The sequence below is a fragment of the Melanostigma gelatinosum genome, assembly GCF_949748355.1.
Source record: "Melanostigma gelatinosum genome assembly, chromosome: 8".
Lineage (NCBI taxonomy): Eukaryota > Metazoa > Chordata > Actinopteri > Perciformes > Zoarcidae > Melanostigma > Melanostigma gelatinosum.
The window spans coordinates 13,110,792-13,128,658 of NC_136641.1; the positions used below are offsets into that span (position 1 = coordinate 13,110,792).

At 43.6% G+C, this 17,867-nt stretch overlaps 1 protein-coding gene across 7 annotated transcripts in view; it reads right to left on the reverse strand.

The window, feature by feature from the left end:
• kif1b (kinesin family member 1B) overlaps positions 1-16,751 on the reverse strand; it is a 56,523-nt gene extending 39,772 nt beyond the window's left edge. For all 7 annotated transcript variants that reach the window (XM_079273180.1, XM_079273179.1, XM_079273182.1 and 4 more), the window contains exons 1-2: positions 16,540-16,751; positions 15,229-15,382 (exon numbers count right to left, since the gene is read on the reverse strand). In XM_079273180.1, coding sequence (XP_079129306.1) covers positions 15,229-15,334 — 106 coding nt within the window. In that variant the 5' untranslated portion in view covers positions 15,335-15,382; positions 16,540-16,751. The remainder of the gene's footprint in view (positions 1-15,228; positions 15,383-16,539) is intronic.
• Positions 16,752-17,867: the final 1,116 nt, after the last annotated feature.

The following is a 17,867-nucleotide window of genomic DNA, read 5'->3' on the forward strand; positions in this document are numbered from 1 at the left end:
GGGACTTGTGTTTAAGCTTCCCACACCCTGCACTGGATATGTGACGGAGAGAAAAGGAGATTAAGAAATTACTGTAGGATATTTGTGGACATCTATATCCCAGTTGTGCCTCGAACCCCCGTCTTAAACAAAGTGCACTTTTATTGACTAACCTGCCTTGCATCAGGGGCCAGAGCGGAGAGTTCACTCAGGCTACACAGACAAACGCATACCTCCACCGTCAGTAAAGAGGGGGAAGGTGAAGGGGAGGAGGCAAAGAGGCTAATGAAAAGGTTTGGAGGGACCAAGGGGTGTGCTCACGGGCCTAGCAACAATCCAAACAGAGCAACAATAGAAACCTAAGGCAGAGTGAAAGGAAACACTGTGAATAGGCATCTTTGTAAGAACAAAATGAGCTATTTCTTTCCCCGCTATGTCCAAGCAAATCTCAAGTGTGGACCCATAAGTACTAATTATCTCCATTTAATGCAAATTCGGTGCTTCGCTAATGGGCAAATTAAAGGCAGGTCTGGCTCCTCGACATGAGGGTGCTTGAGAGGCTTTTGCATAAAGATGTCCCAGGCAGAGGGCTTCATGTGTTTCAGCACGCTTATCAATAATGCAGGAGATGTGGAGAGACAGGGATTGTATATCACCCTCCACAGGTCACATGCTGACAGAAAAGCACAGCGTGTCCTCAGAAACCAGAACACCAACTGCTTCATGCTAAATATAGCAGCTTGCATTGCACTGAAACGCAGGTAGTGACAACCTAGCACAGGTAAAAAAAAACAATGCATTCTTCAATCGTCTTCAAAAAGGTTAAGGTGCACATGCGGAGCAGTAGCGTCCATATTGGGCACTGCAAGAGGATACAGCAAACCAGGTGGCTAAATAAAGCCCAATTTCACCTTTGACCTGTCTCCAATGGGAAATTAGAGCTAGGGCATGAAGAGATGAAGGGGGATTTAAGTTACCAGTGCCCCTACTCCCCTTTCCTGGAGCAATCTACAGTGGCTATTAATGAAGAGACAGTCTAATTCAGAGTCATTCAGTGTCAGCCAAATTCAAATAACGCGAGCTTTCTAATCCCCGAGTCACTTTCCCCCCGTCTGTTCATGGGCTCTCACCGGCGAACAGGGTGGATGTCGTGGTGTGAAAGTGTACCCAAGCACAGCAAAGCTGCATGGCAGCAGCCAAGTGGGAGACTGCTCAAATCCTAGAGGTGAATCACGCTCACGACGTGTCATGTGAACGGCTCATCCGATTGCCCACTCCATCGCTCTCAGAACAGATAGCTGCTCCACACATGTGGTCCTGCCAGTGCGTCACACAAGTGGGTCTCTCATGCAAGAGTCTCTAAATGTATATTAACGGCAAGGATGCAGTAAGGGCTGGTGAAGGGTTAGTGCATTCTGATTTCTAATTACTTGTACCCCCATATCTTCCAGCTGAATATCAGTCACTCTGTTCACTTTACACCCTTGCACATCACTCGTAGAAGAAGACTCTACACAAGCAGCACTGACACATAGATAGTAATAGCAGACAAATTAACACGTCAATGAGGAATTCCTCTGCGTTCCATTTATAGTAAATATTCCCATCAGAGTCACTTCCTCGACTTAAAAAGGCAGACGAATTCTGCTGCCGAATAAACGTCATCACTACCTCTTTCTCAACCATGGCAACAGGTGCAGGACCAAATTCTGGTTGCCATAACAACCTCAACTTGGCACAGACGGGGAGGATGCGGCACATTGTGTTCCGTTTTCTCTCCTCTCCCGCATTGTCTCCTCTCCCATAACTGCTTTGTACAAACTATACAGAACTACTTAATGCAGGTTTATGGAAAAAGACACTCATTTATCAAACTGATTTCAGGATCCTTTAAAAATCCTACAACATGCAAAAGACAAGACATGAGAAAAGCTTTAGGATTTGTAACTGAGACATTAAGCTACTTATGTCAGACTCCATAAGCAATTACAGAACCAACTTTTACAACACAAAAGCCTTTTAAATACTTTGTAAATAGAACATTTAATATTATAGTGAAGTACAAACATTTCATAATTTACAAATCCCAAAGCACTACCCTTGGTTGAACAGAAGGAATGCATTGATTGGCTGCAGCCTAAATACCAGGTAACCCTAAACTGAAGGTCCACAGGCAGGAAGTCAATGTGTGAGTGTGAGGCGCGCACGCACACGCACACACACTTATCATTCCTGTGTCGCCATCAGGCCATCAAACAACACTTAACTTCAGTTACATAAAGGGATGTCATGCCATGTGTGGGAGACTATTTAGGAGACACTATTCTCTCGAGCTAGAGAACCCCATGCAGATGCCATATGAGGACAGTTTAATTGTGCATTTGTCCAAAATGCCAAAGTTCTGCATTTTCAATTCCTCTTCCACAAAATACAGGACTGATGTGATGCTGGCACTCCACAGGAGCTTTCCATTTCAAGGCAGGGTGGAGACCAGAGTTAACTAACCACATCCTGCCATCTAAAAGGACATCCCTCAGCTGGTCGCAGCCAGCAGACATTTTGTGTTCCAGTGTTCAACATGGGGCCTATAATCTGGCCAGGAAAGCAATGGTACCCCGCAGTAATTAGGTTGTTAAGAGGTCTCTGCACACCAGATGGGGACTAAAAGCTAGACCCAGTCACCTGGGACCAGAAGACAATGGCTGAACTAACTGCCTCTCCAGTAACCCTCTAAGGACCTGCTAGCTGTACGTTTGAGCTGGTCGATGTCTCTTCGTGATCACAGGGAGGAGATAAGGGCATGAAATAAACAATGAAATATAAAGCAAAACTAATGGATGAGTTTCTAAGAGAACCCGGGCATTCGGAGAAATAATACCTGTGCAGAATTGTAATGTGTGCTTCTTTCAGCAAGACAGACATTTTAATAGCATCCCGGGGGTCTGTGTGCATATGGTCAGCAGTGTGATGTAACGGTTCACTGCTAAAGAATATTATTTTATTATTAAACAAATAAAAAAATAAATAAAGAGTGTTGTTTACACCAACCGCACCAAAGCAACCCAAACGCTTACATCAGTACACGGAATGTGAGCGTGTTGTTTTGTGTTCATTACATTTGGGGTGACAGTAAAGGAAACACACCAAAATAAAAGCCTAACCTTTGGTGTGCCCTGTAAAGAGAAATCAATACAGTCACTGCTCAAATGTTTTTTGCGTCGCCATACATTACAAATGCACACCTGGGTCACAGTTTGTGCACGAGTGGTGAAGCAAAGCAGCTGCTGACACGAGCCGATGGGCCGAGCAGTGCCACAGTACGGATGGAGCCAATATCGATGTTCAGTCTTAAATAAGGAGCATTAAGACGGGATGGGCCGCGTTCTGACGTGGTCACAGAAACGCTCTGCGTGTTGTATCCAGTGTTTCTGGAAGAGAGTGTGTGATGGCTCGGTTGCCAGGGCTGCAGCACAGGTGACAGAGTTGTCACTGGACGCAGCTCAAAGCCGAGGGCTAAAAGTAGCGTCTGAGCACTGCTGTGCTCATTTGACAAACAGCTGAGCTTGTTGCAGCCACAACAGCACATACAACATCTCCACAACAGAAACAGACACGTGGTATCTTCAGTACCCCTCTGGATAAAGTGCACTTTCACTTCTGGTCAGGGAGATGCCCTGTGGCCTTTCATTAAATACAATATCTATACAGCAATTCAACACTCCTCTGTGTCGAGTACTCCTGCCAAAAGAAACCTGGAACTTTCCAGGCAGGCAGATGAGTTCGACTAGCCAGGAGACGTGACCCTTCACACTAAAATCCACATCAGCGCCATCCACCGAGACAAACAAACTGCAATAATACTTTTATTTCAGTCTATTGATGAGCCACTACATCAAATTAAAACGTGCAACAGTAAAGGAAGGCACCGAGTTCCTACTAACAAATCCTGTTTCTACTCAGATGCCGATCACGTCATTTTTCTCTTTCTACCGGGGGAAGAGGAGGGGAAAAAGCATAGGAAGACACCAGAACAATGCACTGAATGCAGGGTATTGCAATTGTTAACAGAGCCCGCAAAACACATTAGGTAATCCGTTATGACAACGCTTTTTGTGCCCAGTCCCCTCCATCACAATGACATTCTTCACACCGCCTTACCCCGACCCATGTGATCCCCACATTTAGAAAAAACTTTCAATGTTTTCATTGGAAAGTGACTGAAGTCAGCTAAATGTAAGCTGCAAATTGAAAGCAATTGATAGCATTTAAAAAATATATTTTTACAAAGATTTGTCATTTAAGATTTTACATTTGTTGTAAAAAAAAAAAAAAAAAAAATATATATATATATATATATATATATATATATATATATATATATATATATTGAAATATATTCAGTTACGGTGTTTACATGCACCCAAATAAATGAGGTTATTTAAGGGTATCCGATTTGGGCAGGAAATATACAGCTGGTCAGCAACTTTCCTTTCCCCAGAACATGTCCAGAGTGACAGTGCAGAGAAAAGACAAAAACTATTTTGTGGGAGAGCATGCCGTTTATTCTTATTATGTACAAACATTTGGCTTCAGGATTTCTCCACATCTCTTACCCAAAAAATGTCATTTCACGTTAAAATGGCATTAACAAATCAGAAGTCTTCAGAATTGTTTAAATAATAATAGGCCTAGTGCCTGTAGACACACAAATGAGCTTCATATCATAATTGGAAAAAATTGGGTTTTTTTCCCCAGAAGTGTTTGCTTTTAACAACTCAATGCCAAAAAGTAAAACGTACATTAAAATGGCTTTAGGTGGAGTTTCCTTTCTAGCTAGAAAGCAGAGGGAAAGAGCGCTGCCCTGGCCTATGTGCCAGCTGTTCCAGCTCTGACTACTGTCTATTTATACAGTAGCAGATGGCAGCTAGTGCTTTGCATGCCGACAGACTGTCAGTGACAAGAAGGAATGGACAGATTTCAGCCACCCCAACCTTTCCGCCAAACTCGCCGCCAAATCATACAATGCTCCCAGCACAACGACACCGATAGCTAGCTCGGGCTGCGAGTGCCGTCTGATATTAGCAGCTCACGCAGACTCAGAGTTCAGGATAACAGAGACAAAAGAGACGCTTCTAGAGGCCGTCAGACAGAGACAACATGCCAAGTCAGCAGGACTCCATTCAAAAGCTAAACAAAGACAGGACGACAACAAAGAGAGGGATATCAGGCAACCTCTCAGGTGATGACATGGGTGATGACATTGTTAATATTAACAAAATGATACAGGATCCGTAGTCAGGGTTTTCAGCTGTTTTCACAGCTCAAAGAGGCAATGATGCTCCTGGATCAGGTCCAAGAAGGATATTCTCCTCCGTGCAGGTGCTGAAACGAAAGATCGGGGGCTTTCCAAACACATCCTGTGTCATGGAGAGCTATAGCAACACCACCACAGCTATTTTACAGTTTAAAAATAGCACTTAATAGATTGACAAGTCAAACTTGCCTGTGTCGACCTTTTGATAATGAACTTTAGGGACGTGGGTCCGCATGTGCTGGATAACAGGGATAGTTAGTTAATAGTTTTTAAGCTGGGTTGTATGAGGTTGCCTACTTATCTATAGTCGGTGCATCACCTACAGTAGATGACGGTCACCACGCAGCAAAGCTTGGAGAAGCAGACAATGTGCTGCTGTGGACAAAACTGACTTTAGCCACCTAGAGGAAAGGCCATCTCCTGTAGATGATACACTAGCTATGGATAAATACCTCATACAGCCCCACTTCAAAACAAAACAAACTGAAAGAGATAGAAATACACTATAGAACACTGGCGTCGCATTATAATGTGACCTGCAGTGACCTGGATTTCCTCAACTAACTCAGAGACCCAAGTCTCGCTTTAAATGCTCTCTGGCTTTATGTAAGCACCGTGACATCATGAATACAACTCTGGCCCACACATCTTTAAATGTAAAAAATATTTAATATGTTCTGTGAAGCCAGAAAACATTATGGATGAGCAAGTGATGCCTCAAGTTAATGTCGGATGGCTAACCCCCTTTTATCCAGCATCGTCACTGTGGAGGACGGAGAGATCGAGAAAAATGTACCTGCGCGTATACTACAGATCTCAATTAGCTTCACTGTGACATGAAACGGCTCCATTTTGGAGCAGCAGAGGATTCCAGAAGCCAAGACAGACTTCTGTCTTATTAATTAAGGTTTCAAACCCCCCCCCCCTCCCCCCCGACTTCTTACTCATGAATAATACAAAGTTAACATCAGGCCCACCACCAAGCTTCCCGTGCCTGGACTGCAAAGCTCTCCAGTTTGTCTCTGTATTCAGCCCTCAGACTGTGGGAGGAAACCGAACAACATAGTCTGGTAAAAAGAGCTGTGTCGGTCAGGGCACAAACACCAAAATCACATTCACTCTCTTGAATGTGGGAAAGTGCAGCCATTTCACCCAACTTGGGCAATGAACCAAAGAGAAGGCAAAAGGAGCAAGCCAGGAGAACCATAACTTTAAAATAAAGACACCATCCCCCCGACTGCATCACCAGAACATCGACACATGATGATGGATGTGGGCTGCTCGGGGCACAATCTGATTTGCATAGCTTAATGAGTAAGACCTTAGTTAGGAAGTCAGATTCACATGGTTGTATAGGATCATAAGCATGGAAGAAAATCAGGCATGTGACCATACCTACCATGTGCCTGGTACATGTTGATGCACAGGCGCACATATACACACACAAACACACTCCTAATTCCTCCTCCTCCATGCCCAAAAAACAGCTGGTGACCCCTTTGTTGTACAGGCGATCTCTGAAACCCTTCAAGTGATTGGGTGATGCTGTAAAACTAGGACACATTTCAGGATTTGGCTGAACTGTATCTCAGCAGACTAATTCAGCATGGTGTTATTCCACTTTGTCCTGTGAGGGAGGGCGAGCGGTTGGCCTTTTGTCTCTGGTAATATGACTAACATTAATGGATTTGTGTGGTCTGGATGCCAAAAGCTAATCGAAGCAGAGTCCCCACAACTGTGAGCATCTTATCTTGTTGTCTTCTAGGAAACAGAAATCCCAAGTTATTATATGCATAGCTGGTGATCTGCTATTAAGACTGATTATCCTTGGTGTCGGTATTTAAGACATTTGTTTCCGGTGGCAGTTGCCTCTAAATTCCTAAAACAAGGCCAACAGCATTGTAAAATCATAACAATTATCTGATACCATTGGTGTATGTGGATATGAAAATAATGAGATGAAGAGGCCAGACATTTGATGACAACACAGTGACGGATGAAAATACAATAGCTTGGCCTATTCTTTAGTTTTGGCTCAACTGCATTAATATTATTTCTTAACCTCCAGTCGTATTGACTGAAATCAGCATCACCACCTCTATCCGGGCGACTGTATGCGATGCTGCCTCACGCTGTCCTACACGTGAATAGTGCTCGTGCACAACTTAACTTTGCTGCTGTGGCTGCGTTTACATCACCCCCCCCCCCCTCTCCCTCGAGTAGGCTCCAATCCCATCCTCTCCTCCGATTCCACAGTTTCCACTCAACCTCATCACAGGCAGGAATAGAGAGTGGGCTAAAAATGATGAGGTGAAACGAGGTCTGCAGACTCTGCACACAGTTAGGCTCCAAATGGTTTTGTTCTCTTTCTCTCAACGCTTCGATCAGTTAAGAACTTCCTTTGGCCAGAGGAAGATCTTAACAGATCGAAACGTTGCATTAAAGGAACAGCGTGTATTTAAGAGGAGTCCCTTCACAGAAATGGAATATAATACGCAACTATGATTTAATTAGTGTATAATCCCCTGAAAATAAGAAACAATGTGTTTTTGTTAGCTTAGAATAAGCCCTTTATGTCCTTGTCACAGAGCTGCACCACCATGTGTCTACGGTAACCCAGAATGGACAAACCAAACACTGGCTCTAAAAGGGCATTTTTCATTCTATTGTGACCCGATGGCCGACGAAGTTCTCTGACACGCTTGGAAAAGGAGAGGTGAGCGGAGGAGTGTTCAGTTGGATGCAATCTGAAGCCTCACCACTAGATGCTATTACATTCTACTGTAATAAGAAATCAACCATTTGGAGGCGAACGGTGAGCGGACGCCATTTGTGCCCAACAGTTACGTTTTTGTCTTGCAGCGGAGTATTTTTGTCTGGATGTACGTACACTTGGTCCATCTTGAGGATGATGTGAAAAAAAAGGTGAGAACTGACAGACACTTCATCACTGTAGCTAGTATGCTATGTGAGATCCTTTACAAAGAAACTAATTGACCAATCCTAAATCTCGACCCCTTAGTTTCAAAAAGAAAAAATATCACGTGTTTTCCAGTTGGGATGCTAGACATCATGTATATCCAAATAAATAGCAACAAAAGGATCGGATTTTGGCAAAATTAGACGAAATCATGCAGGTTTACAAGAAACTCTTTCAGCTCAGACTCCAGCGGGGCCTCTGGCAGCGACCAGCCCGCCACAGACAGACCCAGCAGCAACTCGCCAGCCAGGAGCAGAGCTTCGCCTCGCTGCTCCGCCGGTCGTCGCTTAGAGCCAACACCGACACCACGCCCGCTGGAAGCCCAGGCTGTATTGCTGGGCCTGCTGGAGGTAAAGGAGGAACGGGAGAACCAAAACCAGGACTGCGCAGTGCAGAATGTCAGACCTTGCTGCAGTCAAATGAGGTTTTCTAAAAAGGAGTCTGGTGCTCTGAAACACCACCGCTTTTGTCCACAGGGACAGCCAAAATAAACACAAAATGTTGAATGTTCCACATCGTTACTTTAAGGTGAGACTACACACAATGTGTCTGTGAAGATTGTGACACCAATTTAATTTGACATACATAGTAATGTTACCGTTGAACAGAGGTAGCATTACTAAATATTACAGGAAAGGTTCTGTCAGATGTCAAGCTTGCTCAACTGTTATTAGAACACAGAACGAAAAGAGGCACAGAACTGACAGAACACCACTTCCTTCTACATAAGCAAAAAAACGTGATAAACCATGAGACCATAATCTCACAAGATTCAGGTTTTCATCACCAAGAACACCTTTCTTTGTAAGATATCTCGCAGATCTTCAGGCCCTATAATGTTAACAGGAGAAACATTCCAACAGTTAGAAAAATGTATAGTTGAAACAGTGATGATGTCAGCCTGAGGGTGACATCATCACTGTTTCAACTATACATTTTTCTACCATGTCTGATGTTTCCAGATGTTGCGATATCTTCCAAAAGTTTGTTTCTACAGATTTTAAGGCCATAATTAAAGATGATTACAATTTGTTAACATACTAACATAGAACAGTTTGACAAGTAAAATTGACGCAGCACTAAAGCAACGAGGCGTCAAGACTTCTGTTTAAATATGGGCACAAGCTGAGAACAAAAGCAAACAATTGAGCAGGCTGTGAAGAGTCAACATAAGTTGTGGAAAGAAAACCACAACTGGCTTTCTCAGCTACAAAGCTGAAACCGCAATTTAGTGAGAGAAGGCGTTTATCACTTTCACATTCCAGCATTCAGCCTATCCCTTCACACGCAATGGCACGTTGTGGTTTCTAACACTTATTAATGAACAATGATTCAGCACCACTGGGAAAAGCCAACATGACTGTGCCACATTTTACTTTGCAATATTAATAGAAACTGCAATTTTTTATTTTACAGCACAATAAATATAATACTGAACGGTTGATTGCATGAACAGAATTACACCAAAACAAACTGGAAATGTTAATGCCGGTCTCATTTTCAGACAAGATGAAAAAAACTTCAATAACAGGATCTGGTCGTCATAGAAAACCTGATAGATACAATTCCTCGCGCGCCGACGTGTAAGATTATCGTCTCTTCCCGATTATTATGGTGAAAAAGTCCCGCAGAACTTCCACGTGCAGCAACATCAAAGCCGTCTGTGTGGACATTGCTCACGTGCGAGAGACGCAGCAGTTCATAGAAGCCGCCGTCACGCCCTGCTCACACAGGCCGTGTGCTCCGGGGCCCAAGTCGCGGTTACAGAATGGTGTACTGAAAACCGGATGAGTTGCACGACATGCATATGCACCTCTGGTCTGAAAGTCCTGAGACGCAGCATGAGCGGGATCACAGACACGGACATCTGCCTGTCCTCCCTCCTCATTAGGAGGTCAGTCTGGAGTGTGTAAGTAGTCCATGTTGCCAAATGTGTGTCGCTCCAAAACAACCTCAGCATGAGGCGCCGAGGAATGCGACACCCCGAGTGGGTGCGCGTAGTCAGATGTACACCTACAAGGGTCATCGGGATTACGGCAGCAGGGCGTGGCGACCTGAGGCCAGCCTGTGGATTATACTAGTCCTAATCAGGTCAATCGGCCCCGTCTGCAATGGGTTCCGCAGCAGGATGACCATCCCTCAACCAAACCCATGCTCCCAATCCACTTGTTCTGCCAGCCAGCTCTGTCCTCAATGACCACGATTCATCCATACGATACGGGCGCATTGCCATTTCTGCTGTGATGATGGCCTCCTGTCCTCTTACGTGTAACCGACACCAGAGCGGATTCCTCCCTGCAGGGCTTTTGTAAGGTCACCACCCACTTAGCTCATACGGAGAGGACACTCAGCAAAATTGTCTTTGAAAGGTGAAAGGTTTAATTGATGCGTTGACCTTCTATTTGTTCCTTCAAATTGTCAATTAGTTTACCCTTAGCTTAGGGGATGATATTGTGTAACATCCAGTTCTTGAGAACGTGGATAGGCTAGGCTGGTATCTTTTGAAACGGCAATCATCTCCTAGAACGTAAAAAAGTATGCTGTGGGAATAATCTGATCTGATCGCAGGTTTGTTCCACTAAAGTCAATGTAATGGTCTAGCAGGGATTCCCAAAGTGTGGTGCGCGAGCTGCCTCTAGGGGGTGCGCGAGAGGAAAAATGTAATGGTGGTCTAATAGTGTAATAATTATTATTAAATATCATTTTCACAAAATAAAAACATGAATGTAACAGACTCATGTTTGTCATTCTGGTGTTGATGATGATGATGATGATGATATGTCCCTTGAGGGTTGCCGTAGCGAAGGCACAACCCCCGCCTCTGGCCAAAGGAGAAAACAATAATAAAGAGAGTAGCCGTGGGCTGATACAAGATGTCTAATCTCCCGACTCCAGTTACTACTGTATGATAAGTGCCCTTATACACGAACCCAAGACGCTCGGTTACATGAATTATAGACTGTCTTTTACGTACACTAGCTAGCCTAGCTTGTGCAGCTGACAGCTAACTTCATTCATTCAAGAAGAAGAAGAAACCATTTTTATTGTCATATACATTTTTACACATTCACGAAATTTGACGACTGCATTTGACCCATCCCTGTATATAGGGAGCAGTGGGCTGCCATTGATCGGCCCCCGGGGAGCCGGGGGTTCAGTGTATTGCTCAGGTACACTTCGACACGTGACACGTCCCAGTCGGGGATCGAGCTGGTGACCTTCCGGTTCCCAGACAACCCTCTTAACACAGTGAGCCACGGTCACCCTCCTACAACATTGGTTGTACTACTGGCCCCCAACAACATTCATGCAAATATGATATGAAATAAAGATGAACTGGCTTAAAATCTGGGAAACTGTCAGGTGGGACATCTGAAGCTATCAGTCATAAAAGAGGAGAGGGACAGAGAGAGAGAGAGGGAGAGAGAGAGAGAGGAATCGGAGGCGAGAGGAACAGAGAGGTGCGTTGGGGAGAGACCGGGAGAAGAAATCGAACGGGAGTCAGAGGAAGATGAGACGGAGGAAGGAGGAAAGGATTGCACAGACAAATCGGGAGCACATAGGCCCATCAAGTCAAGGTAAAAAAGAGGAAACGAGAGAGCATCAGACTGGGAAAAAAAAGAGGCAATATGATGAAAAGTATCTGTGTCTGGGCTTCACTTGGATTGGCAATGCAGATTCCCCAAAGCCACAGTGCGTGGTGTGCAGTGAGGTTCTGGCTAACAGCTGTCTGAAACCCTCTTATTTACGTCGCCACCTGAACACCAAGCATGCCAGTGCAAGTCAAAAGCCCCTTACATTTTTTATATCGAAATTGGAGGAGTAACAAAACAGCCCAAAACAACTGCAGTCTCATTCTATGTGTGGTTAATTGTAAATTGAATGTGATGCAATCTGCCTCTGAGTCTGTGCGTGTGTCCTCCCCATCCTGATTGCTCTTTAAAAGTGACGCCTTGTGTAACTGAAAGTTATTGAAACTTTGTTGCAGTGTTTCAGGCGTTTTCACACCTTCAGTTCGTTTGCTTTGTTCTGATTCAGGGATTAATATGATACAATGTTGCAGTTGCCCCTTTGTTCGGTTTGTGTTCACACTGCAACATTTAACAGCGGACTAAATATTGTAAACAAATGCCACGCGCGAGCAAACTGTTCTCTCATTGGTCCGATTTCTATGCGGCTATAAATAGGCTCCGTTGCGTCTTCTTTTTTTAAGGTGTGGGGGATTGGGGGTGCCTGAACCCGGTCGGGATGTAGAAGGGGGTGCGCGGCCTAAAAGGTTTGGGAACCGCTGGTCTAACGTATGTCATCTCTTTCTCTTGTGCGAGGTCCATGAACCATCTTTGGCAGTGCATTCATGAGGGTCTGGTCATTGGCTGAGGGGGAACATAACAAGGCAGAGACCAACATCGAGGACACATCAGAGCCCCAACGAAGGCAAGCTATGGGTGACCTGGCGTTCTTCAACATTTGTAGCACCAACACAAACTAATGCAACACCCGATCGCGTCCCCCCTTTATAATTCCATTAGCGCTGGTATGTTTAAGAGCTTCTACTGAAAGAGGCCTTTACTTGTTTCCAAGTATAGAGAGCGAGCGAGCGAGCGAGAGAGAGAGAGAATCCTGCCCTTGGCCCCAGGCACTCTCTTTCTCGGTGTTGTTGACACATCCGCCCTTGAGTGCCTCACAACAATACGGGGCGTGTCACAGCCTCGTCCACACATCTGCCAAACACCTACAAGCTGACCAAACAACCTCATAAGAATCCCATTTCTGCGAGGCAGCTCTTAGTCTCATTAAAATGTCAGCCATCGCCAAAGACACCATCAAATAATAGACGTCCAAAGGCCCTGCGCACTATCGCACCTGATTCTGATTAAAACAGCGTGACATACTAAACATCAGATCTGAACATAAATTGAGAAGTGGATTGTGGTGCAGAGGTGGTTCGAGAAGCTTCCATGGATTAATACTCAATAGACGGATGTTTTGTAGAGTACAATATGAAGTTGTGATGAGTCATAGATCCACTGCCATTGATAGGAGCAAAAATAATAAAGTCCACTTGTTTTTGGATGTTTTAATTAGGGAATTAACTCACTTGGTAGTCATGAAAAGTAAAAATCATATCACTGAGTAAAAGAAATGACTCATAATTGCATACCGTAATCATAATACAGTATGTGACTATCCATTAAAACATTGTGTGAACCTGGACCACCTCCAAAAACAAACTACTGTTGAATAGCTTAGCTTAAAATAAAAGAAAGTTGGATGACTGTGTGCACGTTTGAGCCACCAGGTTGCATTCAACCTCACAGAATCCTAACAAAAGCATTCTCAGCATACCATCTGCAATGATGAAGGGAGAGTATGGCCGCCTGCCAGCCTCCCGTTCTGCTCTGCAACCTGCCCATGTGATAGGAGGTAGAGTAGGCAGTACTGCAGCCTCCTCCTCTCCCTAGCACACACACACACACACACTCACTAACCCCCCCAAAACACTGCATATTCCACTGCAGTTCTGCTACAAACCACGAGTCACCCTCCAGCACCGCCGAGTGACATTGGCATGATGAAAACCCAAGGATATGAAGTAAAAGTGCTGGGGATTTGACACAAAGCTTCTCTTTGGTGGAGTTTGAGAGATATACGGCAAGTGAGCCATAACCGGTAGGGACACTTGATCTTATGGAAGATTCATAAAGGCTTAGTCTAATGGGGCCTGGTAAGACTGACAGACAAAGCAAATATGAGAGCAACTGCTGGAAGAACAGGTTTCTGGCGTCACATGCTGTCTTGTTACTAGGTCAGTAAATGTTTCCATACTAGTGTCGGGGGGGATTGTGTTCATCTGTCCGCTAAAAATGGGACACACAGCACAACCATGAGTAAGGAGGCAGCTAGCACTTGACAGTAGCTGATGACTCAGTCACAAGAAGGTAGGATGAATCACGAGACTACAAACCACATTCAAGTCTCCTGTTCTTGCTCTGCTGTTGTCGAACCTTTAATGTATCATCATAGATTCAAACGATGGCAGTGATGCAGGGCACCACAACAGATTGACTGTGATGTTCATGGAAAGATATGCAATGATTAATTCAAATGTGCATAATAATTGAATTATTACATTTAACACTTTTTGCAAGTACACATATTTAGATAATATATTAATACACTTGATTTTAGTGTATATTTTATTTTTCATTTCCATTGGCAATAAAAAAAAAAAGCCAAGAATGACTAAAGCATGAAACTGCTGATCCTCAATATAAAAATGAAAGCATAGTCAATGCATCTATACAACATTCATCTTCATCCCTGATACTGTGTTGTCAAAGGTTAGACAAATCGGCGGACAGCTGCATAATCCGAGAGATTCAGTAAAACTTTCCCTTAATGTCAGAAGGCTAACGTAACTCAAGCCCCAGCTAAATAAAAAAGCAGTACATATTGTAAATGTTTAACTTCTGGCCGTACACTTTATACATACTGTAAAAGTGCTTTACAACCGTTTGTGTACACCAAGAGATAACAAAATGATAAACTACAAAGTAACAGACATATCCATGTGTGATAAAGCCTTGATGAATTGAAGGCATTAGCGGGCCAGGCTGTGTGGCGACCCCTGGGTCTCCCAGTATGAACCAGCTCAGCGTTTCTCACACAGAGACTCCGAAGGCATGCAGGCCCCTTCAGAGGAGGAGGAGGAGGAGGAATTTTGCTCTGTGAGCCTTTTATTCTCTTTCAGGCCATTTGTCCCCAACCGGCCACTATTCAGTTTGCTCATTCTCCTGTTCTCTGCAAAGAGCCCCAAAGGAAGACCACGGGAGTGCATGTGTGATACATCAAACTTCCCCTATAAGCAGACAGGCCTGCAGATTCCAGACCCTGTTTGGTCTTGTGTGTGTACGTGTGTTTTGTGTCCTTGTGTGCACACCAGTGGGCTACTTACTTGTAGTTTTGCCTTGCATCTGAATGATACATTTGGACTCCTTGCCTATCTCCCTGGAGTTGAAGGGCCGGACTCGAACAGCGACTTTTACAGACGCCCCAGACATGTTTGTGGTGTAGGACGGTCTCCCAGTAAAATTCCTGGTTTATCCCTCCTAAATGAAACACAGAAAAAGTGAGGCTTGCATGAGTAGAAAGAACATCTGGAATTGAAATTAATTAAGCAGGGCTGAGTTTGTTTCCTTGTTTTTAAAAAATACTGCCAGAATGCAATAATGCAGAGCCCCATTCAACCACAATGAAAGTCCACCCCTCCCAATTACCAGTCATAACAGCGTACAACAAATATGGCCGACCAAAACCACAAAAGCGCTTTAATATTTTGTAAACAGCTGCCAACCAGACATAAAACAGTCAAATAAAAGGATTAAAAGGTAATGCATTTAATGTATAATTATATGCAAATTACGCGTTTGACGAATGCGAACTATGAATATTGCATGCCACAAATAGGCTGCAATAAACATCATATTGTTGTCATTAGCACAACTTTGCAATGTGTCAATTAGCGCTATACATCGAGCGCCCCGGGACTACATTTGCCAAATAACTCGTGTTTTTCCATGTCCATGCAGTCAGCCATACTTGCTAACGCATACGCCCATGGAATTCTATCTCCCCGTTTTGTGTGTGTTACAGTGGGTAACGGTGAGCTGGGCCCATCTGGAACGAACTGCGTTCATTCTGCGCATGCAAACAGCTTAATTTTCCGTTTTTAGAAATTGGATTCGCCGATGTTAGGAAGTAGGCTAATCCTCGCTGCTGCATGTTGTGGAACAGTGGAGGGAGGAGTTGCATGCTTATTTTAAAAGCACAGAATCGACACAATGTTCCTGTTGTACCCCTGGAGGGCTTCAGGATTTTAACATTTAATGTTTCGGACGGTAGCCGTACTGTTATCTCGTATTGAAAGCTGGCGTTCAGCCATGAAATGTTACCGGGTGTGACTTGAGTCTGTGGCACGAGACGGAACTAACTCACCTCCGGTGTCTGAAGGATACAAGTTATCCAGACATAGACAGACATTGTGCTGGTAAATCGGTATTGTCATGTAATTAGCAAAGTAAATAGTATAATGTCAGTGTGTAAAACTGGTGTCGGAACCAGGACTGTGTGACGTTAACGGTGCAAAGACACAGACAGTCTGCGATTAACGTCAGCCACCAACAACTGCCTGGAATGCATATCTGGTATTACAAGCTCGTGCACCGGAAACATTGAAAATATACATGAATGAATCGTTTTTACTCACGTTTGAAGACTCTCACCAAGACAGCACCACAGGACAGTGGCGAGAACACTAACGTTAGCTAGCGAGCGTCAAGACGTGTTTTTTTTTTTTTAATCAAATTCCGCGAGCACGAAAACTGTTATAAAGTCCACTTTGGTGAAAAACACCCATTATAGCGGTATCCTCCGCAGGATGGACCCGTGAATGCAATCAGTGGATCCTTGGCGAGTTTATTTTCCAGTAGAGATACGAGGCGGACGCCTATATCTGCACACAAGCGAAAAGAATTGATAGATTGCCTTGATTTACCGAACAGATTACGTCAACTCCCTCTCGGGCAACGCTGACTGACTGCCGGCTGGGCCAATGAAGAAGAGACATCGGTGACTAATGGTGTCGCAGAGCCAATGGGGATGCTCGTAATCGGAATAGGAGGGGGAGTGGGCGTGGTCTATTTTATCTGTGCCGTGACGTCACACTGCAGGATTTCTATCCACCGCTCCCCACAGCGCTGTCACCCAGGGTCACCGCAAAGAGCGCCTTCTAGCGAGGCATGGAGCATCTCACATCTCAGTGCACATCTTCTAAACTTCACAATGTATACAATCATATTTTACATTTAAAAAAATGTCTACCCACATAAGTGCCATAAATGTAGGCCTATAACCACATTCGCAAATACATTTTGCTTTACAATTAAGTAATTTGCTACTGCACTATTACCTCCATTTGCCATCACCTCAATTCCATTGACACTGTTGTATAGGTTTATGTTTATGTTTATATATATATATATATATATATATATATATATATATATATATATATATATATATATATATATATATATATATATATATATATATGTGTGTGTGTGTGTGTGTGTATATATATATATATATATATATATATATATATATATATATGTGTGTGTGTATATATATATGTGTATATATTTTTGGATATATATTTATATTGTACATAGTCATTAAATGTTTATGCTTACATCTGTTCTTTTTTGTTGTTGTCCCTGTTTTGTATTTTTTATATATTTGTAAACTCTGTGTAAGTGGAGAGCAACGAGTATGCATCAAAAAAAGCTGGTTCTGATTCTTGGGCGCCATCCGCTTTAATTTAGGCAGTATTGAATATAATATTTTGCAATTTTCACGTTTTTTCCCCAAGGTTTTTTCACAGTGTGCAAAAAATCTGAAGAGCTTCTAGACTGACGAAGGGTTAATCGTTTTCCCGGATAAGATAGTTTGCCCTTAATTATGCACAATATTTACATCTTGCCGATAAAATTGGGACAGTTGCCAAGTTCAATCCATTAGTTTATAACAATTACA